The sequence below is a fragment of the Dreissena polymorpha genome, chromosome 1, assembly GCF_020536995.1.
Source record: "Dreissena polymorpha isolate Duluth1 chromosome 1, UMN_Dpol_1.0, whole genome shotgun sequence".
Taxonomy (NCBI): domain Eukaryota; kingdom Metazoa; phylum Mollusca; class Bivalvia; order Myida; family Dreissenidae; genus Dreissena; species Dreissena polymorpha.
Window position 1 is genome coordinate 105,652,711 of NC_068355.1, and position 27,297 is coordinate 105,680,007.

The following is a 27,297-nucleotide window of genomic DNA, read 5'->3' on the forward strand; positions in this document are numbered from 1 at the left end:
AATGGCCATAACTCTGCGAAAAATCATCCCACCAGAACTGGCTGATAATATGCACATCTCCTCTTGGTAGTGAAGCTTCCCATAAAGTTTAATTGAATTACGGTCATTAATTGCTGAGAAATAGCCCGGACAAAAATTGTGCACGGACGGACACACACACAGACAGACGAAGTGGCGACTATATGCTCCTCCCAAAAATTTTGGGGGAGCATAATTAATCCTTATTTGTTAACTACTAAAGGCATAAAAATGATCCATGTTTCTAGTAATATTAATACATTTAGAACTAGTCGGGCAATATCAGAAAATATAAAAAGCATTTTAATCTATGTTAGCGTTACCGATCGCCAAAACCTTATTTGGAGATTACAATTCCTGGTTGGAGATCAAATATAATGAAAATAAATGAAATGAAGCATTTAATTTAAGAGGAAAAAAGATTTTCTTTAAATGTGGTTTGATTGAAAATTTAATACTACTTTTTTCTCTTAGTGCAAACCTAGATTTAAATTCATGGAATTTATGTGCATTTAAAACTTTTGTCCACATGTTCCTTCCCCTGAAAGCATACATAGAAGCAAACAAGGGACAAAATTGTCACAAAACCAGGTTTTCATTGTGAAAAAAATCTGATAAAGGGAGAAAACTCAAACTGAACTTTTGAAATGAACAAACAAAATTAACCCCCTTTGTAAGTCTGTTTTAAAAAAACATCTATTTTTAGTCGTGGCGACCTTGACATTGGAGATATTGACGTGATTCTTTCGTGCGACACACCGTCCCATGATGGTGAACAAATGTGCCAAATGATTTTAAAATCTCACAATGAATGACATAGTTATGGCCAGGACAAGCTCATTTATGGCCATTTTTAACCTTTGAACTCAAAGTGTGACCTTGATCTTGGAGATATCGACGTAATTATTTCGCGCGACACACCGTCCAATGATGGTGAACAAATGTGCCAAATGATTTTAAAATCTGACAATGAACGACATAGTTATGGCCCGGACAAGCCCGCCCGCATTCGCCAATCTAATAACCAGTTTTTTCCTTCGGAAAACCTGGTTAAAAAACAATTGTACCACTTGCTTTAAATATAACTTAATGAAAAACTATTACAAAATAACACTACGTTGTATATCCATTGTCAAAGTTGACCATAAGAGCGATATGGTAAAGTTCCAATGTTATGTCAAGTTGGCGTCACCACCAAATTAGGTGGCAGAAATACCCCAACAGTTTACATCAAACAAAATCATTGTTCTTTTAGCATCAACAAAGTAGCATTATTGTGTCAGCTGGGTGATGTGCAGGCTTGATATGTGATTAGAGTACCTTGAGAACAGGCACGAGCCTCTGCTGGTCCTTGCTGCGGATGTTGATCTGTGAGACGACCTTGGAGTCGCCAGTGGTTAGGGGGAAGTGTTCGTGGGCAGCCCTGTCCTGCTGGTACTCGATGGACCAGATCACCCGGCCCAGGTCCTTGGAGTCATATGTGTCCTCGGCAACCTCCATCTGCCAGCGAAATACCTCCTGTACACTGAAACATATAGGCAGGGTAGGTAGATGAGGACAGTGCTCCAGAAATGATTTAAAAAGGGCAGGGGGGCTATTTTGTCAAATGGGCACTTTCAACACGCAGAATTTTGTCAAAAGGGCACTTTTGAGTGCGTGGTCGTATCTGGAATTCTCCTTGTTGCATATTTATTGCTATGTTATTAATAATTGAAAGAATCATTTTTAAACCATGCAAATAAAATGTCTGCAATCAGGAATAAATTGATTACAATGAAATAAGAGATTTATAAATTGTCTTAAATATATATATTTTTTTCATAATAAAAGGGCAGGGCGAGGCATCAGAAGGGCAGGGCAGGTCTTCGGGAGGGCAGGGCGCGGCGCCCTTCCATTTAGGCCTAGCTATAGCACTGTGAGGAGATAGAGATTGACTCTCCAGTACATGCTTAGAACGTATCAGCTTGCTTCTGACAGCCTGCCTAGTGAAAAATCTAGGATCACAATAAATAAAGGTGTCTGTTATAAAGGATCAGGGTATGTGGGTGCTATAAAGGAGCAGGGTGGGAAAGGGCAACAGTATGTTAACATTTTGTTATCACTTGGTACACGTAAATCCAGATTTTTCTATGGACCTTACCATACACACAGGGCCCTCAATCCATTTTAGGGGAAGCGGGTCGCTACCCATAGCAGGGGGAATTTTCGCGACGTTTTCCCTTTTGGGGGGATTTTTTACTTACTATCTAATTATTACATTTGTACATGTTTGCACTATATTCATTGCTTATTTCATAATTTAGTATGTTTGACATGATTAAATTAAAATAGAATTGAGATATAATAATCATGAGACATCTATCTATATAAAAAAAAAAAAAAAATGTTTTTTTTTTAGGGGGAATTTTTCCCCAAAAAAGGGGAAAAAAGTATACTTTTCAGGGGGGGGGGGGGGGGAATGCGGCCGAATTTCGGCCGTGGATTTGACAGATTGAGGGCCCTGACACATCAAACCTACCAGTCACCAAACTTGACCTTGACTGCATTATCATAGACAAAGTGATAGGAGGGAAATTTGGTTGGTTTACTGAAACATAAGGATTATGAGTGTTTTTCCTTACTGAGCCAACATTAAAAAACATGTTCAAGAAAAATGTGTACTGTAAAGAACTTACTCTTTTAATTTCTTGTAGAGTTTGCTGTCTCTGACATACACAGTGACGGTTCCAGTTTTCTGATGTTCTTTGATATCCACATGTATATTCCATTGGTTTGAACTGTCTGTCAGGCGGGCACCAGTGATATGCAGACCCTGTCTCACTCTTGCTCTGCAATAATACAACTTTCAACATTTACATGTATCACGCAGGGTATGCGGATACTTTGATAACAGATGGCACTTCGATACCAGATAACAACAAAAGCCACGTGCGAGAGTTGAGTTCTTCAGCTTTTTTGCATTTATGTTCTTTTCATTTGGTTTTCAGACACGTAACATTGTTTGGTCGATTAATGGTATAGTACTTCGTATTGCGGAGCAAGAAAAATAAATCAAGAACGTGCCAACGAATCAAAATAAAAGATCAATATGTCCATTAATGTTACAATAAGTTAAATTTTAGTTAACTAACGTATTTGAGGAAATTCAAATGTTTTAAGAGTCGTATGCCAAATTTTCAGGGACACTTCTTTTACCGATCATCTCAAAGACAATGGCACTTCGATTCCAGACAACTCGACACTTTTTACCAGATATAACACACTCTATTTAATGAATCAGAAATGCAGAATTCGCTGTGGAATACTGTTATAGCAAGCAGGCAGTAAATAAAAATGTATGTACTGACGTTAATTAGAAAACGAATTACCGAAACATGTTCTTATCCCTTTGGAATATGATAATAAAAGGGAAAGGGAAGTGTAAAGGTAAGTGCTTAATTCCTATAAGTAGAGCTCAATATAAATGGAGTTTTCCAATCTCTTTTAAATGTTGTGGCTACTAATTACTATCGTCTACATGAAGGATTTTATTAGGTGTATTGACCGCTTTAAGACCCCTTACTCCCCTTATCGAGAGTCCTGCTATAACTTCAATTGTCGTGTTGATCCAAATGATCCGTTGTATTTTCAATTGTCTTAATCTCAATTTAAAACAAGTTGATTATTTAGACAATTATTTTCGGTCGTCACTTGAAATATATTACTTCAGAAAGAAGCATTTGAATCTTATTTAAAATTTGCACTTATAGTATTAATTATATAAATTAATAGTAATAAGATTTTTGAAAACGAACAACGCCATTGATTATATTTTACATGTGTATGTTATTACGTTATGCATAGATTCCCAATGTGTCTGGCTTGATAAGGCAAATTGATTCGTACTTTAAACTGTTTGGTAAAAATAGCCATAATATACATAAATGCATTTCAGGTAGAAGATAAAACTCGGTTATCAGAGTGCCAAATTTGTTGAAAGTCTCTGTTATCGAAGTGCCCTATATCGGGTATCCGAAACTTCATGAATACCACCTATAAAAACATGCTCTATCTTCGTTTATATTTCATTGAATACTATCAAAATTTCAGTATTTGAAGCACAGTGATTACTCAACATGCTGGAATATCAAACAATTTCTTGCAATATTTCTAAGTAGTTTTATTTTGTTGAAATGTGTACTGTTCATCCAGTTTATTCTGTTTTCCGACCGAATTTTCTATTTTTTGGTGAAAAATCTTCCATTCCTTCGTGATTTTTTCTTTGCAATAGAAAAGGATACACCAATTATAAACTCGACCAGGCGCCTTGTAAAAAAAAACCTAAGGTTTTTCCAGAGCCCATTGAGTTTACAAGCTTTTTCTTTAATAAGACCTTTTGACCTAGTTTTTGACTTCATGTGACCCAGTTTTAAACTTGGCAAGGTCTCCATAGGGACAATTATTCTGACCAGGTTTCATGAAGATTGGAAATAAATGTGGCCTCTAGAGTGTTATCAAGGAAAATGTTGACACCACATGACTGATCAATCACAACAAATGGGAATCACAATATTTGCATAAACTTGTTAAAAAAATCCTTTTGTGGGGAAACCTTCCAATTGCAAATTTTAGGCAGTTATTTAAACTATGTACATGTCACTGTAACTGTTACTATAAATAACACAAGAGGGCCATGATGGCCCTGTATCGCTCCACTGTTTTTTTATGCGAAAAAAACGTGCAATGCGCATGGGTTGAAATGTACTCAAGCATGTGACTTTCTCTTTCTATCCCTCGTCCCACTGGGCGCTTAAAGTTGGAAGGGTGAGCATTTTTATATATGGAAAAAGTTACTACCGTGTTAACTAAAAACACTAAATAGCCCGGGAATTGTTGCACAGGTCCTTTGCTTATAACGTAGGTACAATTATCTCTCCAAAAGATATTGTCGTTTTTTCTATTTCACATATTTTTAGATGCAGAAGATCAAATCCATGCATTTGATTTGAAACAGATTCACAAGACCCATATGAATCAAAATGCCTTAACCCTTTACCAAACGACACATTTTGGACTTTCCCAATTTGAAAGAGGTTGCAGTCGACAATTAAATTGTAATGGAATCTGAAGGAAATGATCAGGTAGGGTAGAAATAATTGTGATAAAAGGAGAAATTGCTCATCTTGAGCAATTTCTCCTTTTATCACAATTATTTATAAAGTCGTCAGCTACAAACCTGTAAAATCCTGTTAGCGTTTGGCAAAGGGTTAATAATCTCTGGTTCCTTCTTAAGAGCCTTTCACACATTTATAGCAAATACAATAGTAGCATCTTTCTTTGTAAAGCATCATCTCAAAATATAACAAGGGCTGTTTGTAAAACATGCATGCCCCCAATACGGGCTGTCAGTTGTAGTGGCAGCCATTGTGTGAATACCTTATTTGGCACTGTGACCTTGACCTTTGACCTAGTGACCTAAAAATAAATAGGGTCATCTGCGAGTCATGATCAATGTACCTATGAAGTTTCATGATCCTAGGCAGCGCCCTCACACTACAGTACACTCCACGCGTTTTCCCCAATTTCCTCCATACTCCGCGGGGATTGACCTGGAGGGAGATTAAGAAAATCCCGCGAGACGCAGCATTTGCATGATTTTGGACCCGGCGGTTTACGATCGGCAAAACTGATAAGCCGACGCGGCGGCCCTCGGCGTTGGCAACGCGGGGGAAACTCTGCGTTTTACGAGATAACGATCAATTTAATTTTGTTTGACTTCCTGATTTTATAATAAAATTACATTTATTACAAGTACATACATGTACATGTAGTATAATATTTACAATTAAAAAAAAACAACCAAGAGAGATCGATCACGACGTGGTTGTAGAAGTAGTTGTTGTTATATAGAAAACTTGTTGATTTACGACACACAAAACGTCGTCTTTAAACTATTACTTACCAATTAATATAAACACAGTTTGCAACATTGTTTTTATTTTGATAATTTAATCCAAAGTTTTCCTTTTAGCAGGTGATTTTCTTTACTGAACATGTAAAAAAATGACCAAAGACCTTAAACATCTCGCAAATCTGTGTGAATTGACAGTTTGACGTAATCAAAGAAAAGCCGCTTCCTGTCTAAAGGCATAACTTACTCAAGTAAACACGTTCAACGAATGCATAAGGAATGGTTTTAATTGTCGGAACAAGTCAATTCTCTGCTCGCTAATGCATTTATTTTCTCTTTGTAGTTAGGTTATTCCATTGATTACTAAAAGAAGGTGGTAACTATTGAGTTGATAGTTGCATTTAATATTCACAGTTGTATTCTTGTTCTTGTTTTTTTTTTAGGGGGCATTTTTCCCCCCAAAAGGGGAAAAAAGTATACTTTTCAGGTGGGGGACTGCCGCCGAATTTCGGCGGCAGATTTAATAGATTGAGGGCCCTGCTAGGCGTATTAACTTTCTTGAGTTATCATCCAGAAACCATTTTACTGTGTAAAGTCACCGTGACCTTGACCTTTGACCTAGTGACCTGAACTTCACTAGGGGTCATCTGCGAGTCATGATCAATGTACCTATTAAGTTTCATGATGCTAGGCGTAAGCCTTCTTGAGTTATCATCCGGAAACCATTTTTCTTAGTTGAGTCACCGCAGGGCCCTCAATCCATTTTAGGGGAAGCGGGTTGCTACCCATAGCAGGGGAAATTTTCGCGGCGTTTCCCTTTTTGGGGGATTTTTTACTTACTATCTAATTATTACATTTGTACATGTTTGCACTATATTCATTGTTTATTTCATAATTTAGTATGTTTGACAAGATTAAATTAAAATAGAATTGAGATATAATAATCATGAGACATCTATCTATAAAAAAAAAAAAAATTATAAAAAAATTATTATTTTTTTTTTTTAGGGGAAATTTTCCCCCCAAAAGGGGAAAAAAGTATACTTTTCAGGGGGGGGAATGCGGCCGAATTTCGGCCGTGGATTTGACAGATTAAGGGCCCTACACTGTGACCTTGACCTTTGACCTAGTGACCTTAAAATCAATAGGGGTCATCTGCGAGTCATGATTAATGTACCTATGAAGTTTCATGATCCTAGGCATAAGCGTTCTTGATTTATCATCCGGAAACCATTTTACTATTTCGGGTCACTCTGACCTTGACCTTTGACCTAGTGACCTAAAAATCAATAGGGGTCATCTGCGAGTCATGATCAATGTACCTATGAAGTTTCATGATCCTAGGCATAAGCCTTCTTGAGTTATCATCCAGAAACCATTTTACTATTTCGGGTCACCGTGACCTTGACCTTTGACCTAGTGACCTGAAAATCAATATGTCCCCAGGGGCATAATTTGAACAAACTAAGAAGAGACCTATTAGATGTCACTACATACCGAATTTGGTAGAAATAGGCCCAATAGTTATGGACAAGAAGATTTTTAAAGTTTGCACAAAATGGGCCCAATATAAGCATATGTTCAATTTTGTGACCCCTGGGCAGAGCTCCAGATAAGGGCCGTACAGCCGTAAATACGCCTTTTTCATGAAGATTTACGCATTTATTTTTATAAACTGGACGTACAATTACGACATTAATATCCATTTTACGCATTTACGAAAAAATCTTGCCGTACCCAGTCTCCGCCAAACTAGTCAAATTTTTACAGGACAGTAGGTCCTGTAAACTGGGAAAAAATACAGGACCTCCTCTTTTTTTACAGGACCTACCAACTACATAAATATATTAATAAAATAACACGAAAAGACGAGACGTATACCCCCACATGGTGCATTGAAACAGAATATTTTCACGCTGTCTTCACAAAACAAGAGAAGCGAATTTATGGCGATTTTTAAGTTTTAATAATCCATTGTCGTTTGTTGATTCTTGTTGCTAAGTCTCAGTGCGCATGTCAGAGAGGAATCTGGTCAATACAGCCTAAACTGACGACGGCCTAGATAATTGATCACCAGCCTTTTTCAAGCAGGGACATTGACAGTCAAGATCATGACATTGCGAATGAAGATGATCACAATTATTAATATCTATCTCGATTACGTCCATACAAATTGATATTTGTATCATTTAATAATCAGATTTATAATTATCTTAATCAGCGACTAGGCCGTCATGGATTTAGACCGTCCTGACGAGCATTCGTCATATGGTAACGACGCAAAAAATGGACCAATCAGGTGCATCGCTAAATTCCGTAGAGTAGAGCGTTGGAACGGAAAGACGCGTTCGCTATTTTTATACCGTGGAAAATTTCAGAGCCGTAAAAACATAAATAATCAACAATTTCGTTCTTTTTTTTTACCGGACAATCGGTCCTGTAAATTAGACCGACAGGCCGGACCTTACAAAATTTTACAGGACATGTCCGTCGGTCCGACCATGTTTGGCGGAGACTGCGTACCGATATGTCTGCGTAAGCGCGGCGTGATTTGTTAGTCTCTAACCTAACAGCACTTTTTGTTAATTTAAATTACCGAAAAGTTGTAGACTGGGTTCATATATTATTGTCTATTCTGTCGCGTGATTTCCTGTAACTTGTAAATCCGTCAAAAACAATATGTCTGCGCGCAATGGAATGCCGGCTTAACCGAAAGTAGGGCTGTCACGATTCACCGGTATATCGCGGTGCATGTCGTGAAAAAAATCGCAACGCGGTACGGCGTTGCCGCACCGTTTAAAAAAAAAAATTATTATATTAGAACAGATACAAATACATAACATAATTATTTTGATATAAATATCGTTTTGAAAACTGTAGAAGCGATTCAAAAGGGCTTAATAAATAATCCGTTAATATCCAGGTCAAGCATCGCTTCCACTTGAAGATGTTTAACTTTCACGTTTAAAATACGGCGATGTATGGGTACCTTTTTGGAATTTGGGACCGATTTCCTTTGCAAATAAGTTCATAATTATAAAAAAGATGTTTATTCTATTTCTTATTTTCTTTCTTTAGTATATCAATCGTTCAAAGCATGGCGCTTCCGAATCATGTTATCTTAAGATTCTGAATAAGTCGAGGAAAAGTCAGAACGCTACGGATTTTCAATACTGGGCCCGCTGACTCCGCATTTTAAACATGCCCTTGAAGCGTTCGATTTACACATATTGTAGTCACAAATATTGTTTACAAACAACATAGCGGACATTTTAAAAGAGACGCGAATAACAATAACAATGACTACTTCTATCAAGTTTATTACAGTTTCTTTTACAGTTTCTTGCCATACTATGACACCAGTGTTTTCTGATTATTGAGTTTAATAAAGTTTGTAAAACGTGTTATTCTGCTGTTTTCTTCACAGTTACATATTCTGTAAAATATCGCGGTACGTACCGCGATACAGTGTTGCCGTACCACGATATACCGCGGTACGCTCACGGCGTATCGTGACAGCCCTAACCGAAAGCGGTTCAAAACAACACTTTGTTCTCATATAATGACTACATACGGTGTCGTCTACCCATCCTGACATTAAATCTGTAAACACAGAAAAAGACATTGTCGCCCCGATATTAAACGATTTGATTGCATTGGTGGCTTAAAACGTTAGAAAACACGATGAGAAACGGATGAGACAGTGAAATAAGTGTTCATTTACTTAGCTTACTAGTTGGCTTGTGTTTTCTTGTCAAGAAAAGTGAAGAAGTCAGTTATACACCCTTCAATATCCTTGAACCCTACACGGGTAGTACAGTACTACATGTACCTGTATTTTTGGATATGGTAGTACAGGTACTAATTGATTTTAAGCGTTACTCCTTTTCTTTCTGTCAGTGGCAGTACCGTTACTTATTTCACAAATCCATATCTGGAGCTCTGCCTTGGGGAACAGTCAAATTTGATCCCAGGGGCTTAATTTGAACAAACTTGGTAGAGGACTATTAGCGTTTTTCCCAGGAGGGCAAAGGGGCATGGCCCATTACTTTCAAAAAGGGCATTTTAGCGCGCAGTTTAGGCAAAAAAGGGCAAAAACGTTCCCTGAATACCTGAATTACGGGGAAACATGTAATCACATCAGAAGCAGTTGTGGAAAAAATAGCATATAAACAAGCACATTTAATAGAATAGATGTATTTAACTTACTATGATTTATATTAATATATTTACCTTGCAATGTACATTTAAGTTCAATGCTGTTTCAATAAACTGTACAGCACGACAAACATAATAAAGCAATATATGCATATGAATCTGATTATACACAGATCCACTAACATATAAATGAAACCATGTTTGTCTTATCCCATTTTCTAACAATAATCTCGACAGATGTTTAAAATAACATTGCGAGTAAATTGATCGCTAACAATATGCAAACACTCATTTCCGTGACATACATCCACCGAGTAGATTACAAATAAATAAATATTGTTGTTGCTTTCTAAAACATTTTTATGCATCGTTGATTATCACAGACATTTCATTAATTCCTTCTTAATGTATAATCTCCATTGTTAATTCGATCGTTTACGACGCTATTTGCCATTTTTGCCAAGTCACAATTTAATTCTGTATAGTCCGCCATGTTGATAAAATGTCAAATGATGTAAGCGACAGGTGCGCATAGCAACGTTAAATCGTATACGCGATTCGCATTTTGTTAAATTAGTATACGTCTCTGTAATTATTTCAATAATTAGATCTAATTATCTTAAAGACGAAAACGATAAAGAATAAATTTGTTTGTGGTTTGAAATGTAATTATGCGCAAAAATATATGTTTTGATATAACTGAATAATGCATGCAATGCACAATTGCCACGAGAATAACATCGAGTTTTTAATCAAAAGTCTCCGAAGTAGCTAATACATTGCCGAGCGAAAAGTGCGCTTGGTATAACAGCCTCCGGCATTATTGATACTGACACGGGGTTATTCACGCATGACTAATTCACAGCTTTGGACAGGGACCTATTTGTATAGGTCCCTGCTTTGGAGCAGTCAGTAAGACCTACCTATAAATCGCGCACTGTTATAGATTAAATCGATTAGACGTTGACGTCTCTCGAGTAAATCAAGCACAGTCGGAGCGTCACAGACAATCAAGGAAGCTGATTTTGCGGACCAAGTAAGATCGTAAGGCAATAAAGATGTTATGGATAAGGGCGCATGGCGAAATTTGCCTTTGAAAAAAAGGGCGCGTGGCGAAATTTGCCTTTGAAAAGGGCAGCGTGGCGATCCGGGAGGGCGGCGTGGCTTTTCGCCACGCTAAAATGGCCTGGGAAAAACACTAAGTATTAGATGTCATTACATATCAAATTTGGTAGCCCTATGCCATACGGTTATGGACAAGAAGATTTTTAAAGTTTGCACAAAACAGGCCTTATATAAGCAAATTTTCAATTTTTTGACCCCCCGGGGCAGGGTCAAATTTGACCCCAGGGACATAATTTGAAGAAACTTGGTAGAGGACTATAAGATGTCACTTCATTTCAAATTTGGTAGACCTAGGCCCAATGGTTATGGACAAGAAGATTTTTAAAGTTTTCACAAAATAGGCCTTATATAAGCAAATTTTCAATTTTTTGACCCCACGGGGCAGGGTCAAATTTGACCCCATGGGCATAATTTAAAGAAACTTGGTAGAGGACTATAAGATGTCACTACATACCAAATTTGGTAGCCCTAGGCGCAATGGTTATGGCCGAGAAGGTTTTTTAAAGTTTTCACAAAATAGGCCTTATATTAAGCAAGTTTTCAATTTTTTGACCCCCCGGGGTAGGGTCAAATTTTACCCCATTTGCAGGAGCATAATTTGAACAAATTTGGAAGAGGTTCACCCCAGGAACATTCCTGAGAAATCTCATCAGAATTGGACCAGTAGTTTAGGAGAAGATGTTTAAAGAAAAAGTTAACGCACGGACGGACACACGCACGACGGACACAGGACCATGACATAAGCCCCGCTGGCCTCTGGCCAGTGTATAAAATTGATTATCATGATATTATAAGAACTCAAAAAGCTGACTTACCTCATAACAAATGTTTGCAAATCAGAGTTGCCTTCTAGTCTTATTGGGATTTCAAAAGTATCCCCCTGATGGTAGACTTCACGAGGAACATCTATCAAGATATCTTGATCTTTCCATTCGTCAAATGATTCTTGGTTTGTTGCTAATTGCAGAGTTGTCATGACTAGTTTTACTACTCCTTCATCTGTTTTATTATCCAAAGATCTGTTTGGAATTACTGAGTTAGAAGCCCTGGCACACTGGCTGTTTCCAGATACTGTACTGAACGAATAGCTTACTTTTACACTTGTAGCATTCACAGTCCACCATTCTTTATGTAACACTATGCTGGCAACGCAAACAGGTTCATTATAAGTTATTAAACAAGTGGAAGATATTTCTTCATTATTTGCATTGGCATATATTTGTGCACACCATTGTCCATCTTGTTGCTTTTCAAGCGGGATAGTATGAAACAAAACTTGCAGCGTTGGTATTTTAGGCGATATTTCTCTAGAGACAATATGGACACTAACATCTAAATTGTAAGCAACCGTTCTGTGCATTAGAGAATTGTTACTCCTACTTCTTGAGTAGACTGTATCTAGAGCAGATCTAGAGAGAGTTTGATGAGATTCATATAGTCCATACTCTGCCTTCACCTTGTACAAGTTAGATGGCTGATTCACAATAAAGGTCTTAGTAACAGTGTTGGGATCTGGTATATCATTTTTGCTGTAGAAATCTTGTAAGAAAAACCCATCACTTTGATGTTCAAACGAGATATCAAATCCACATGCAAATGAACCTGCAAAAAACAAACATATTCAAATAAGGCACAAGGAAAGTTCAGTAACAAATGATTTGAGAAAGTTACAAATGAACTTTATAATATGTTTTCTGTTATACAACATGCACTTTCAACAATAACAATGACTGACTTGTTGAATTATGTGTTTGCCTTCAGTATATTTTATTTCCTATTAAGCAAATTTAGCTCTTACAATAACAGCCTGGCTTTGATGTGTTGCAACCATTAAATGATAAATCAATAATCAACCTATATGCATAAAACCTGTAAATTACAATTTCATAAGAAGTACCCAGCTTTGGGATGTTTGTCCCACTCTCCCTACATAAAACGAATTGTCTCAGCCATTTTTTCCTTCTTTATAAAGTACCCGAAAACAGCACGATTAAAATGTAATTGACACCTCAGTGATTTTTTTCCGCTTTATATTCTACAGCCTGTACCTTTTTAAAAAGTTTTATAGACTATAACATTGAGAAAAATTACCGGTAAAGAATATTCAAATATGATTATATTTGACAGTGTATACCAATTGTATATTTATAAGTGCATGCTTTCTAAAATTTACATTATAAAGTGTTGAACAGTTAGGGAATTTAATTGCTGTATAATACACTTAATAAACCAATCATAGAGTTTATTGGAAAAGTTTGGAATCTTTTTGGGATATATTTTTAGGGAAAAAATGTAACTTTTTGCAAAAGGGAATAGCCTTCTTTTCCTTTTTTATTTTTCACAATAGGGAAACAGCCTGTAAGACTTAGATGATTAATTTGGGGGAAAGAAATCACTGCACTTATCAGCAATACAGAGAAGATATTATTTTTGGCTTTCAGAAAAGCGCAGAAGAGTTAATAATTCATCAAGTCCAAAGATACTATTATGCAGTGTCCGACAAATCCATTGCCCGGAGCCCGGTAGTTTCAATAATTCAACTCTCAGCTTTATAACCCAAAGCCGCCATAGCAAAAATGATCAAAGGCTCTGGGAGTACGTTTATATGGACTAGGAGTCCGCGGGGGCTACCAACTTTTTTCATCGGGCAACTGAAATTTTCCAGCTCACGCCTGCCGGGCTACTATAAATCTATAAGAGTGGTAGCCCGGTATATTGACAGACATAGGTAGAATAAACATGTTGACCTTGTGTTTGTACACTGTGTATTGATTATAATCCGATAACAAAGTGCAATCAATTATCTAATCAGCCATCAATCACTTGCGGTAATGTCGATTGTAAACAGTAACAGTGTATTCTAATCAGAATCAACATTTGTCGTTTGCAAATAAAATAATGAGAGCCAATTGGATAGTTTGAGCACATGATGCAATGTCATTTTGCAGTTTGGAATTCTTTGTTAACTGCAACAATTAGTAATAGTGACAACATTTTTGATGTCGTTAAATATCCAAGGACGCTGAACATTAAAGATATCAAAACAATAACAGATTCTTCAAAACAGTAACAAAACCGAAAATGAATATTAACTTCACTGGTGGGAACTCAGTTAACACCTGCTAATTAGTTTGCATTGTCAATTAATGATTGGGTTAAAGGAGCGGCTGTTAATAATTAAGGTAAGTTTGATTTCAATTGAGACAAACAGTGTTTTAATTATTTGATCGAGTTGTATAATTATAAGATGCACCGATTTTGTATCTTACCTTGTATATTATTATTTCTTTAATTAGTTTTGAAGGTGAAATGAGATACATGTATGTGACAGGATTAATATTAAGTGATTGGATTTATGAGCTTTTGTGTTTTTTATTTGGATTAATGTGCACAGGTGTTTAAACTATATATGCTGTAGGAAACTGTGTAAATAGATTGAATTACAAAATGGACCGTTTTGTGGTTTGTTCTTTAGGACCGCAGGAACCAAGTGCTAAGAAGAGATGTCTCGATGAGCCACAATCTGGTACATCTATCGGTAAGCATCCAAAATTCTCAGACAAGGACTATGATGCTAATAAAACATTGCGGAAATTCCATGAATCTTGGAAAGTCACATACCCCTGGGTGACACATTAAGCTGATGACGATGACCAAAAGCCAGGACTCATGTTCTGTGCTTCATGCAGAGCCTATCCTGAATTGGCAGACAAGAGCTCAGCACTCTATGTTGGATGCAGCAACATGAGATAGGATCCATTGAAAAAGCATGAATTCTCAGTGGCGCACGTAAAAGCCACCCACAAGAAAACAAAGGACACAATGACCATGAAGGAAAGGAGTGAGTTGGCAACAAATAGTCCTATTGTCAAAGCAACAAAAGGGTGCATGCAGATAACTATGAACATCTTAGTAATCATCTTTAACACTGTAAACTCATTAGAAAAGAAATGCAAACCGCTAAGTGACTTTGAAACACACACGGAGCTTCATGTAAAGAAAAAAAGGACATTGGTGGTGACTACATTGAAATTGGAACTAATTATCACAATGAAACAGTTCTTGATGTCAATAGAGGAACATCTGAGAGTAATCAAGACACGGCTTATTGAAAAAGTAAGGTTCCTCACAGTGCTGGCAGATGGGTCTACTGATTCTTCAATGACTGAACGGTACACTGTCTTAGTGAGGTACGTCAGCGAGGGCTATCCGGTTACCACACTAGCATCGATAGAGGACATTGAGAATGCCAATGCATGTGGAATTAAGAAAGGAATTGAGAATGGACTCAACAAAATAGGGATAACCGATTATTCCAAAATAGTAAGTGTGAACTTTGATGGAGTAGCAGTTATGATGGGATGTAAATCTGGTGTGAGTGCTATGATTAAAGAAAAAATCCTTGAATTGTGTCTATTTATTGTGTAGCACATAAACTTGAGCTGGGCGTACTGGATGCCGATAGAAGTATTGACTACCTCCTTAAATTTGAAGACATTGTGAAATCCATCAACAAGTTCTATGCAAGAAGCACCAAGAGAAGACATGATCTTCAAGCATCCGCAGATATATTGGAATCTGCATTACTACACTATGGGGATGTGAAAGCTGTACAATGGGTAGCAAGCAAAGCCAAAGCCCTGACAGCCATACAGCAAAATCTCTTTGCCACCCTAGGGCACCTAGAACAAGCTGCATCTGCGAACAAAACGGAAGAAAGCGGCAAAGCAAAGAAACTTTATTTCAATGAATCTCATGAAGAGCTCAAAGCGTTCACACATGAACCAGGACACGCTGGAAGCACTCATGAGCAGAGCTCCAGATAATTTTTACAGCCGAGGGGTATTTCACTCATGAAATTTTTAATTGAGGAGTAAAAATCAAAATCCGATAATATTTAGGAGTATTTATTTAAAAAAAAAATCAGAATTAATAAAAAATTGTACATGTAGTGTTAACTCGCTATAACAACTTAACAAGCAGTCTTGTACACAAATTAACACAATAAATCACTTATTTAACAGTTTTTCAGTTTTTTTGCCCTTGGCTTATAAGCAGCCATTAATCTTTTTTTCCGCCTTGATTTGGCAAGCCACTGTTTAGCACACTCTGTACAGCCACGATCAATATCTTCTAAGCTTTGCCCACAAAGGCCAACCCGCACGAGGGCTTCCATGGCAATATTACCAAGCGATGATCTGAAATATAAGATATAAGATGCTTGTTTAGGTTTTGAAAAGATGCTTGTTTTCTGTAAACCACTCAGTGGTGTTCCTCCATTTATTTCCTGTTAAACTTGTTTTAGTGAAAACATGTTTAGTTCATTCTTGCTGCATATATGTAAATATGTTATGTCTTATATTTGTTTTGTTTTTCATTGAATTGCACCATTTCTGCTTCATATGAATGGGTAAAGTATTACTGGTTATATTTCTAATTTAACATCACCATAGGTCCATATTAATTACCGTAAATTTGCAGCCATAAGTCGACCTAAAAACGCTGCCAAAATTGACTTTATAAGTCAACTCGACTTATGGATGAGGTACTAAATAAAAAAAATAAAAAAACATATTTCTGTACCGTTTTTTTAAAGTAATAAATCTCTGAAGCGGAGGAATGATGACTGTTTACGGAAAGGCCGACTCGTCTTTTACTTATATGTCCGCCGATAACAAAATATTCATGTTTACATTGGTTTTTAATTCATTAATCTTCGTAATAAGTCCAAATAAAAACATGTAAAAATAACTTCGAAAATATTAAACATTTGTGACATACGGTAAAGTGGTGAAAATTATACATGGCAATTTGTCTATTGATACATCGCCCGCTGTCTGCTAAGAACAATAGTAAATCGACTGCTGACACTTGTACCCATTTAAAGTTAATCCGTGTAAATACAAGCTGTCAACAGTTGCAGGTGTCTTCATGCCACCAATTATCGCTTCTCGGCCTTTGACTAAGATCAAAGTGTAAAAAAGTGTTAGCATCCTTTCGATCATTTGTCTTTATTGCGTCACGCCTAAAATAGTTATCCGTTAATGATATGCACAACGGTTCTGCTACAAACTACTTCTGACCAATCAAAAATAATTACTTGATCGTTGGATACGCCTTTAACCAATCGCTATTGTTCAACTTCACATGGTATATTTTTTTATTGGATGAAGGTGTGGTTTCGTTGATTTATTCACAACTGTCCCACAATTTATGCATAATCGTTTCGTAAATAAATAGATCTTATCTGATTGAAGATTTCATTCATTGAATGATTATAATAAAACGCACTCACCCTGAATTATTAAAAAGTGTAATTGGACATATCAAATACACAATTACTTTGGATCATCTGCTTAGTATTATCAGATGAGACGTTTTTCCAGAATGCAAAAAATATTCCTCGGGTATCTCGTGATTTACGAATATGTATATAACAGTCGAATAGCGAGCGATGCGAGTGTTTGGTAAATTCACGTGTTTCACGCATAATGGCGAAAGCGTTGTTGATTATTTGAGAGCATGTTACAATTATTTTGACCATATAATGAATTTCTGCGTTCAAGATTTTACCGAATTTTCACATCAATAGCACTAACATTTGAATACAAAAATATCTGCTCATAATATAAACACTGAAAGTTATTACGTTAAATGGGATACTAATTTTGATTTGTGAAATATATATTAAGTTCGAAATAATCAATGATATGTTATTATGATTTTGAACAATAAAATATATTTTTCGTGATAATAAATCATTGAAACGTTGAATGTTTCGTTTTAAATATATTCTAATTATTAATATCCCAAAAAATGTCAACTGCCGGTACAAAAGCCCTCAGAACCATGACTAAAACGTCACTTAAACATGTCCGAGATAAAGGAAATTTACCCCCCGACTTATGGCAGAGTCAAGGCAAAAAACCAAGTTTTTCTAGCCACATTATACCCCTCGACTTATGGCCGAGGTAGACTTATGGCCGCAAATGTACGGTACCTGAATTTGCTTTTGATCCGGTTCTGTGTACTGAATGACCTCTCACACTCCACTGATGTGACTTGCATGCATAGTGCTATAACAGCAAGTTTGGCCATATTTGGACATGTTTCGTGATGCTTCGTTACCAGCCTCATACAAAAATCTTGGATTGAGAGATTTTTGTATGTCCCTTTTATCATGCCGTAGACCCCTGGCCATTCCTGATTCAGTTCTTCTCCATTTAGGAATTTGTCAACAGTTTGTTCAGTTTGTGTTGTACCAACAGTTAGGTCACCTTCAGTATGTTTAACAACTTTGTCAATACCATAGTGCTCTACTAACAATTTTAATGCTTCCTTAGATTCCTGGACTGATGTCACATTTAAAACACATGGCTTAAGCACTTGACTTAAACTCAGCATAATCTTGCTATCAACCTTTGGTATCCTTTTCTTGATATTTTTTGCCATATTACTCAAATAGTTCTGCCTAACAGTGTCAAACTGAGAAAGTATTTCTTCTCTGTGATTTTTTAGCTCTTCACCTTTGTAGAAGGCTTTACCGTCACTTACTTTGATAAGAGCTTTTATTTCAGACAAACCACGTCCATCTGTGGTTTTCATGAATTCCAGCTGACTTACTGTGTGGTCAATCATTGCTGGCACATCACTGAAGATCAGATTTTCCTTTTGCAAATTACAACAAAGTACCCCTAACACTGTATGCACATCCATCATAAGTCCAAGAAGCAAAGCTGTTTTGTATGAACTAAAATATTTGTATAACCCTTTAGGTTTTGGTTGATTTTCACTAGCATAGTTTGACAGGGTAGCCAAAATAGATCCATAACATTCATAAACGGCATCAACAGCCAGCTTAAGTCCAAGCCAGCGCACAGAATATGGCTGTTTCACGGAAAGCTCAGGTTCATCCAGTAACTTCTGCATTTGTTTCAAGGCAAATGTGCGATTTCCTGAAGCTGAGATGAAGTTGTACAGCTGGGAAAATTTTTCACTGAACTTTTTAATTGTTTCTTCACTTTTTATAGAGTCAGTCACTGCCAGATTAAGTCTATGGGCAACACAATGAGTTTGTACACAGAAAGGGGCCGCTTTGTTTTGAAACTGCACACCAACACCAGACCTTTTTCCCATCATTACACTTGCCCCGTCTGTAGCAAGAGAAACACATTTACTAACATCAATGTTACATTTCTCTAAATAATCAATTACGGCTGTTGTAATAGTGTGAGCAGAACCATCCTTTTATTCAATATTTCCTAGGAAGGAAGTCTGGGCTGTACCTGCATGAACATATCGAACACAAAGTGATAACCTTTTGGACATTGTGATGTCAGATCTTTCATCAATTATCACAGCAAAAGAGTCTGACTTACTCAATTTATCTACTGTTTCTTTCTTAACATATGAAGCAATAATGTTTTGCAGTTCTGTAATGGTGGTCCAGCTAAGGTTACGATACGGCATGTCAACCTTATTGATTCTCTGAAGATCTAGGAGAGCATTTACTTTGTTTAAAGGCAGTTGCTCTTTCATGGCCATATAAACAGTTCGCACAAGAAATATATCCGTGTCTGATACATCAATGTCAGATACTTCATCATCAGCTAACAGCGTGGAACTTTCTGCTAACACATTTTGTTTCACAGACAATTTAAAGGCTTCAATGTGGGGGGCACTCTCACTGTGTCGCTCAATAGTTGACTTTTGAACATTTGTTGTACCATCAGTTCCCCAAACTGAATTCATTTTAAAATTTTCGCATAAAGTACATTTTAGTCTTACACATGCATCGCCGTCCGTTTCGATTTTGAGCCACGGGAAACTTACTTTCAAGCTAGAAATAGTCTTGTCTGTAACCTTATTTCCGTCATGTTTCTTTATCTGCACCGATTTTATAACTTCAGCTTATAAACTGTCAATAATAGTGCGTACAATTTTTTCCGGTGTAACCACTGACGATGTCGACTTAAAAAAATCGACAACTTTTAACTGGGTCGCCATTACTTTTTGTTTTATTTACCATTAAACACAAACACATGCAGACGCTGCGGCAAATGTCACAAAAATAAAAGCGCTTTCAGGACATAGAATGCCGGTCAGGACGGCACAGATCGTGACGGTCATATGAAAAACAAGCAAGTTTTCGCATTACATTATGATTCAAAAGGATTCATCGGTAAGCCTCGCGCTACCATGGTTCTATTCAACGCTCACATAATATTCTCTATATATCTAACAGGTTAAACATGTGCTTAGTCACGTTATCTGAATGGTAAGCGGGTGGTATCTGTAAAACTTGTTTATTATATGTGTATTTCGGCTGCCATTTAAAAAGTGCTTGAAAGAAAAAGGTTTTTCCATAGTGCCACACAACTTACATAAGAGATGAACTGATAGCAAAAATTATATGCTTGAAGTTGGCGATTTGGGTTTTATCAAATATGATGTTAAATGTTTTCACCGTAAGCGTATATCGATTCTTAACAATGCAGCGGGGAGCCTGTTGTGTCAACATCGGCTTTTATCGTGGGCCAAAATGAAATGATACCGTTCTGACTGAGAAGTAAATAAGGTCGGGAACCACATTCTATACAAACATGGTGATGTCATTACGTTTTTACCGGTGTGGACACAATGACGGGAACTAGTCATGTTTACATGAATTTATATGCATGTATTAACGGCTAATACACATTGAAATTGCACAAGATGCGTAATCCGAATTTAGCCAGGAGTATTTTTACTCATCATAATTTTAAGTCATGCGTATTTTCTTTTTTTTTCATGCGTATTTTACGCAAATACGCATCTTATCTGGACCTCTGCTCATGAGGGTGCATGCAGACGGACCACCACTCCATGAATATAAGGCCGAAGGGGTTATCCATCAATGAATGGACTGTCGACCTGTCGCCACCTCGCAGGCCACAAGATATCGTATGCTACTGACTAAATGATATCGAACCTATAAGCACAATGGAACAAAATACGGTTTATTGTGTTATTGTTTTGTTAATGGAGTATAATTTTATACTTTTTAATTCGACACTTAGTGACTAGCTCATACAAAAGAATATTGCTAGTGACTAGCTCATACAAAAGAATATTAACTTCTATATAACATTAATTTATGATATTGACTGTGTACATCAGACTACTTGCTGTATTATATATATGTATGTATACATGTTTTGTGTATGTAAACGAATAAATTAAATAAAGATGAAAACTTGCCTCTTATCATTTTGTAGGTAAACTTTATGGGCTACCAAATATTTTTTCTGGTAGCCCAGTGGGCTACCTGAAAAAAAGAAATTTTTCGGACACTGTACTATGCTGTATTCTGTGTATTGTACCACCGGAGGCTAAAACAACTGTCAAAAAACGCCTATTTTGTATATCAAACAAATTGAGTGCAGACCGATACATTGAGTCAAATCAGCAATGTTATGATTCAAGTTGTGGGTCAAGTTTGCTTTATGTTGAGACCAGTTTTCATTCTGTTAAATCAAGTTGGTATTCTGTTTAGTCAAGTTAACATTTTGCTTTGTAGAATTGACATAATACCTGGTGTACATATTTTCCAAATGGCATTAGGTTGAGTTAAGTTCGCTTTTCTTTAGTAAAAAGGCAAGTTGGTGGAATTATCTTGTCATTAGGCTGTGTAAAAGAGGCAAATTTTCGTTTTAGTTGGGATATTTGTGAGGAAACAGTAATACTGAACATTTACCATGCTCTAAAATAGCCATTATATGCATCTTTTGAAGATTTAAAAACCTGAAAATTATAAAGCATTGCAAGTTGCGAAAAGATTGAATAGATTGGAGAGTTCTGTTGCTATCATTATATTTTGTGGAACTATCCTCTATTCCTATTACTTCGTGCAGCCTTATAAGATCGTGTACTTTTTTATGACGTAAACTCCTAGGCAACATTCAAACGCACGTGTCCCAAAAACTTCACTTTTGTAATGCGAGGATTTCCACAGCCGATAAGACAACAATCATGAGGAAAAAACAATAAATATGATATAAATTGTCCGTTTTCTGATCTTGTTCCCATAGAAATAGCCTAAAACAATGTTTACAATATGCACATTTCCTTCACCAGACGGATGCGGCCATGTTTGTCAATGTTTTGATCGTAAAATGTTGTAAGGGTAGTTTCCCTTGGAGGCCCGTCTCATTTTTGTATTGTGCTCCCTGTTATGAGTACATTGCATTACAATACGATTAAGTGTATGTGGAAAATTTTACCCCCCAAATGATGACACAAGACCATACGCTAAGATCGTGACCTGGGCCTAATGCGAGAAATGTTCTCACTGCGTCCATTTGGGATTTTGTCATAAAACAACTGTCATTAGAAGGGGTGACAGCTTTTTATGCCCCCATTGTGAAAAGAATTTTATTTAGCTTTTTCCGTTAGTAAATACACTTTATCTACACCTCTGAATTCATACATTTGTCACAGTTCATATTTCGTTTTTATGAAGACCAGTTTTGTTTAAACCATTCTGTTCAATACAGTTTATTCACGAAATTCATCCAAAACAACACATACCGGTATATAATACAAATAAACACATATTCACAAAAACATATATCGGTTATTATAAACGCATCCCAGGGCCTCGCTATGACGTCATCAAAATCGGTGCAAGATCTTATAGGGTAATTCTGTGTGACGCAGACTATGATGTACATGAATGTTCAGGGCTTTTTTTTCTTCTTTGGGACCCACTGAAAATCAGCCCTTTCCCCGCGGATTATTTTCCCCTCAGCAGGTAAATTTTCCCCCAGACTTCATTTTTTTCCCCTAAAAAAAAAAAAGTTAACCTGATCCAGTGTAGAAAATAAAGCATATTGCATAATTAGATTATCTGTTGCCTTGAATTTGTTTTAAAAACAGCAAAATATGTTGAATAGATTATTTAAGACTTTCCGTATTTCCCCCAAAATCCAGAGTTTCGCATGATTTTTCCCCAAAAATCCGGCATTTTGCGCGAATTTTTTTCCCCTCAACAAAGGCCAGGCCTATTCCCCAAAATCAGATAAAAAACCCTGAAAATTGTTTAAAGGTACGTAACTCCATTATTATTATCTGAAAACCAACATATTTCACTAGTAATTTGTTTATAAAAAGATAAATCATAAAATATATATCAAGTTAAGTTATTGTCTAATGATTGTTCATGAAATATATGCCTTTGAAGTTTAAGGTGAACAAACTTATAGGTTTTACCGTTTAGACTTAGAGGCTACAAGGATTGCTTATATATATATAATACATCCGTCATTGTATGAGCACGGATGGTTGGGTGGTCTAAATGGTAGACTTTTACTTCAGGACTCCAGGGGTCAATGGTTCGAGCCCTGTTGAGGGTTATTTTTTTCTTCTTTTTTAAATTTTATTCTTGATTTTATACTGCAGCTTTTTAGATCCAATATTTACATTTATCAATAAAAAGCATTTAATGACAAACTTCAATACAAGCCAAAATCTGTGAAAAGGCCCATTTAAATTTATTTGGCTATGGTTAAATTGGCATTGGCTAGAGTCAAATTGACATTTTTTTTAGCCGAATGTATATGTACAGTTAAGTGGTTTTAACTCTCTTCTTCTTCTTCTTTTATAACAATGGCTATGTTCAAAACTGATACATTATGGCCATGCGTGGGGGGTTAAAAAGAAATAGATTTATAGGTTTCCCAGTTTACTCAATCCACTCAGGAAAATCCTATCAACAGTGATAAAAAAAGGTGCAAAACCTAACACCTTAAGGCTTAAGCCCATAAGACTTAAATATATACATATACAACTGTGCATTTGGTGAGATTATTAGTAGAGTTAAAAACAGGATAAAAGCAGAAACATGTGATCTAAGGAAGGAACACTGATGTACACAGCACTGATTTAAATCCAGGGATCGTATCAGCGCTGACTACATAAGATGGAAGTGTGTTCCATTGTACAACTGTTCTTGGAAAGAAAGAAAATTTGTGGTAATCAGCTGTACTTGGTGGTATTTGGTATGCCATGTGATGGTGATGGCGTGAGTGTCTAATGTATGGAGTGAGATAGTGAAGGGGATTGACATCAACATGATTATATACTATTTTATAGAACAAAATGAGTCTAGCTTGTTGTCTTCTTGATTGCAAGGTATTCCAATTCAAATCCTTAATTATATTTGTGACCGTGCCCGGTGTCTTGCTGTAATTATTTGTTACAAATATGACAGCTTGACGCTGAACATTTTCAATTTTATCAATATCCTTCTGATGGTAAGGGTCCCACACACTAGAGCAATATTCCAAGGATGGTCTAACAATGCTGTTATATGCCGCTGCCTTAGTTACCATTTTAGAAGAATGAATGTTTCGTTTTAAGAATCCTAAGCTCTGGCTTGCTTTACTACTAATTTTATTGACGTGAGGTGACCAGTTTAAAGTTGAGCTTACTTCAACGCCAAGATAAGTGGCTTGGTTTACAACAGACAGAGGTTGATTGTGAAGAGTGTAGGCTGTTTTTAATGGTTTACGGTTTCTCGTAACATGCATGATATGACATTTTTCTATGTTAAAAGATATCTTCCATTTCAGCTCCCACAATGATAGACTATCTAGATCTCCCTGAAACTGAATAGTGTCAGCCAAAGTTTTTATGGATCTGTACATGACACAGTCATCCGCAAATAGACGGACGTTTGACTTCACAGACGAAGGTAGATCATTAATGTAGAGCAGAAACAGAAGAGGCCCAAGAACTGATCCCTGGGGTACGCCAGAAATAACAGGGGCCATGGTGGAAGTTGCCCCATCTACAACATCCTGTTGACTACGGTTACCAAGAAAAGCTTTAATCCAAGAGTGTGTAGTGCCCGTGATGCCATAATGGGCTAGTTTCAGCAACAATCTACCGTGATGTACAACATCGAAGGCTTTGCTAAAATCCATGATGGCAACATCCATCTGGTCTCTCTGCATGGTAGAAGCTAAGTCGTGGATAAAACCCACAAGTTGGGTTTCGCAAGACCGCCGGGATCGAAAGCCATGTTGATTGTCCACCAGGATATTTAAGTTGTCAAGATGGTCTAAGAGGTTACTAACAACGATATGCTCCAACAATTTACAAGCAATACATGTTAATGAGACTGGTCTATAATTACTAGCTTGGTACTTTTCACCTTTTTTAAAAATAGGAGCTACAAAAGCCATGGACCAGTCAGAAGGGACAGAACCAGAAATAAGTGATTTGTTTAAAAGAATTGTGAAAATAGGTGCAATTTCATTCGCACATTCCCGTAAGATTCTGGGTTTGATTTGGTCTGGCCCTGCGGCCTTGTAAGGATTCAGTTTGAGTAGGAGTTTCTTAACACCATTTACCGTAATATTAATTGATGGCATGTTTTTAAAAGGGCTATTACCAAGACCTGGATATGAGCTGTTTGTGTCATTAGTAAAAACAGAAGAAAATTGTTTATTTAAGACTTCAGCTTTTTCCTTGGGGTTAGATTTTAAGACCCCATCATCCCTCAAGGGTGCTACACCACATGAGTCATTTTTTAACCTTTTTATGAACCCCAAAAAAGTTTAGTTGTCTCATGTTTATGTTCTGTTTCATCACATATTATGTTGTTCATGTAGTCCCAGTAAGAGTTACGAATTTTCTTTTGTATGAATGATCTGATCTTCTTAATTTTTGGAAGTAAAGTGTAATTTTTAGTCTTTCTCATTTTGCTATAAGTCTGGTCACGTTTTTTCATTAGCTTTTTAATGTCAGAATTCAGCCATGGTAGATGCTGCTAGCCAGAAACAGTTTTAGTTGGTATGTATTTTTCAACAAGTGTGTTAAGACAGACTTTAAATTTGTCCCAAAGCTGCTGGACATTCATATCATTAATATTCTTTACATCTATAAAATTTATTAAACCAGTTTTGATTTCCGACCAGTTAGCCTTGTCAAACAGAAGTATTTTCCGTTTCTCTTTCCGATTTATTCTAGCAGAGGATAAAATATCAACAAAAGGGATGCAGTGATCACTAAAACCTGGAATGACCTTAACTGTTTCGGCTAAAGAAGGATTAGACAAGAAAAACAGGTCAAGACATTTCTTAGTGGTATCAGATAGTCTTGTTGGTTCATCAACTATTTGATTTAATGAATGAGTATCTGCAAAGTTAAAAATTTTGTTACATTCTTTTGGGTGTGAAGCATTAGATTCTAAAAATTTATTTTTCCAATTGATTTCCGCAAGGTTAAAATCGCCCCCAATTAGGGTTGTACTATATATTTATCAGTCAGACAGATGGTACGATCCAGCTCGTCTATACATGTAAAATCCCTGTCAGGTCCGTATGCACTGCAGACCAGCAGGTCTTTTTTACCATTTTGCTTTATATTTACCCAAATAATTTCAGATGAAGATTTTAAGTCCACAGGAGCATGACTTCTAAACTTATTTGAAACCAGTACAAAAACCCCGCCTCCTGTCCTTCCTTTTCGATCATTTCTGTAAACATCGTAATCAGATGGAAACACTTCTGAATTTTTTATTTTAGGCTTGAGCCATGATTCATTACCCAGAACAACATCAGGTTTTACAGTAGCTAGCATAGATTGGAAAGCTAAATTTTTCTTCTTAACAGACTGACAGTTTACAGTCACAATTTTTAAGTGCTGTACATACTGTGATTTGTGAGTTGGTAGTTTGTTGTGTCTCATAGATTGAGAGTTTGTAGTTATGCATGTTTGTTTACTGACTGGTGTGCTACAGTGTAAGGGTGCTTGCTGCCCAGAGCCTGGGGATTGCATACATGTAAGGACGGATGAGTTGTCTCTACTGACATGTGATAATGAATGATCTGATTGCATCTAATATCTGATTATAAACTATTTTTTAGAACAAAATGAGTCAAGCTTGTTGTCTTCTTGATTGCAATGTATTCCAATTCAAATCCTTTATTATATTTGTGACCGTGCCCGGTGTCTTGCTGTTATTATTCGTTACAAATCTGGCAGCTTGACGCTGAACATTTTCAATGTTATCAATATCTTTCTGATGGTAAGGGTCCCACACACTAGAGCAATATTCCAAG

The 27,297-nt window shown here is 36.6% G+C and overlaps 2 protein-coding genes across 2 annotated transcripts in view; both read right to left on the reverse strand.

Moving 5' to 3' along the window:
- Nucleotides 1-27,297, reverse strand: part of LOC127865197 (eukaryotic translation initiation factor 4H-like) — a 394,459-nt gene that overhangs the window by 137,393 nt on the left and 229,769 nt on the right. The gene's annotated exons all lie outside the window — the stretch shown is intronic.
- The window catches only part of LOC127865170 (transmembrane protein 132C-like), a 44,347-nt gene that overhangs the window by 16,409 nt on the left and 641 nt on the right, over nt 1-27,297 (reverse strand). Inside the window, exons 2-4 of the mRNA XM_052405119.1 lie at nt 12,007-12,793; nt 2,694-2,846; nt 1,339-1,543 (exon numbers count right to left, since the gene is read on the reverse strand). Coding sequence (XP_052261079.1) covers nt 1,339-1,543; nt 2,694-2,846; nt 12,007-12,793 — 1,145 coding nt within the window. The remainder of the gene's footprint in view (nt 1-1,338; nt 1,544-2,693; nt 2,847-12,006; nt 12,794-27,297) is intronic.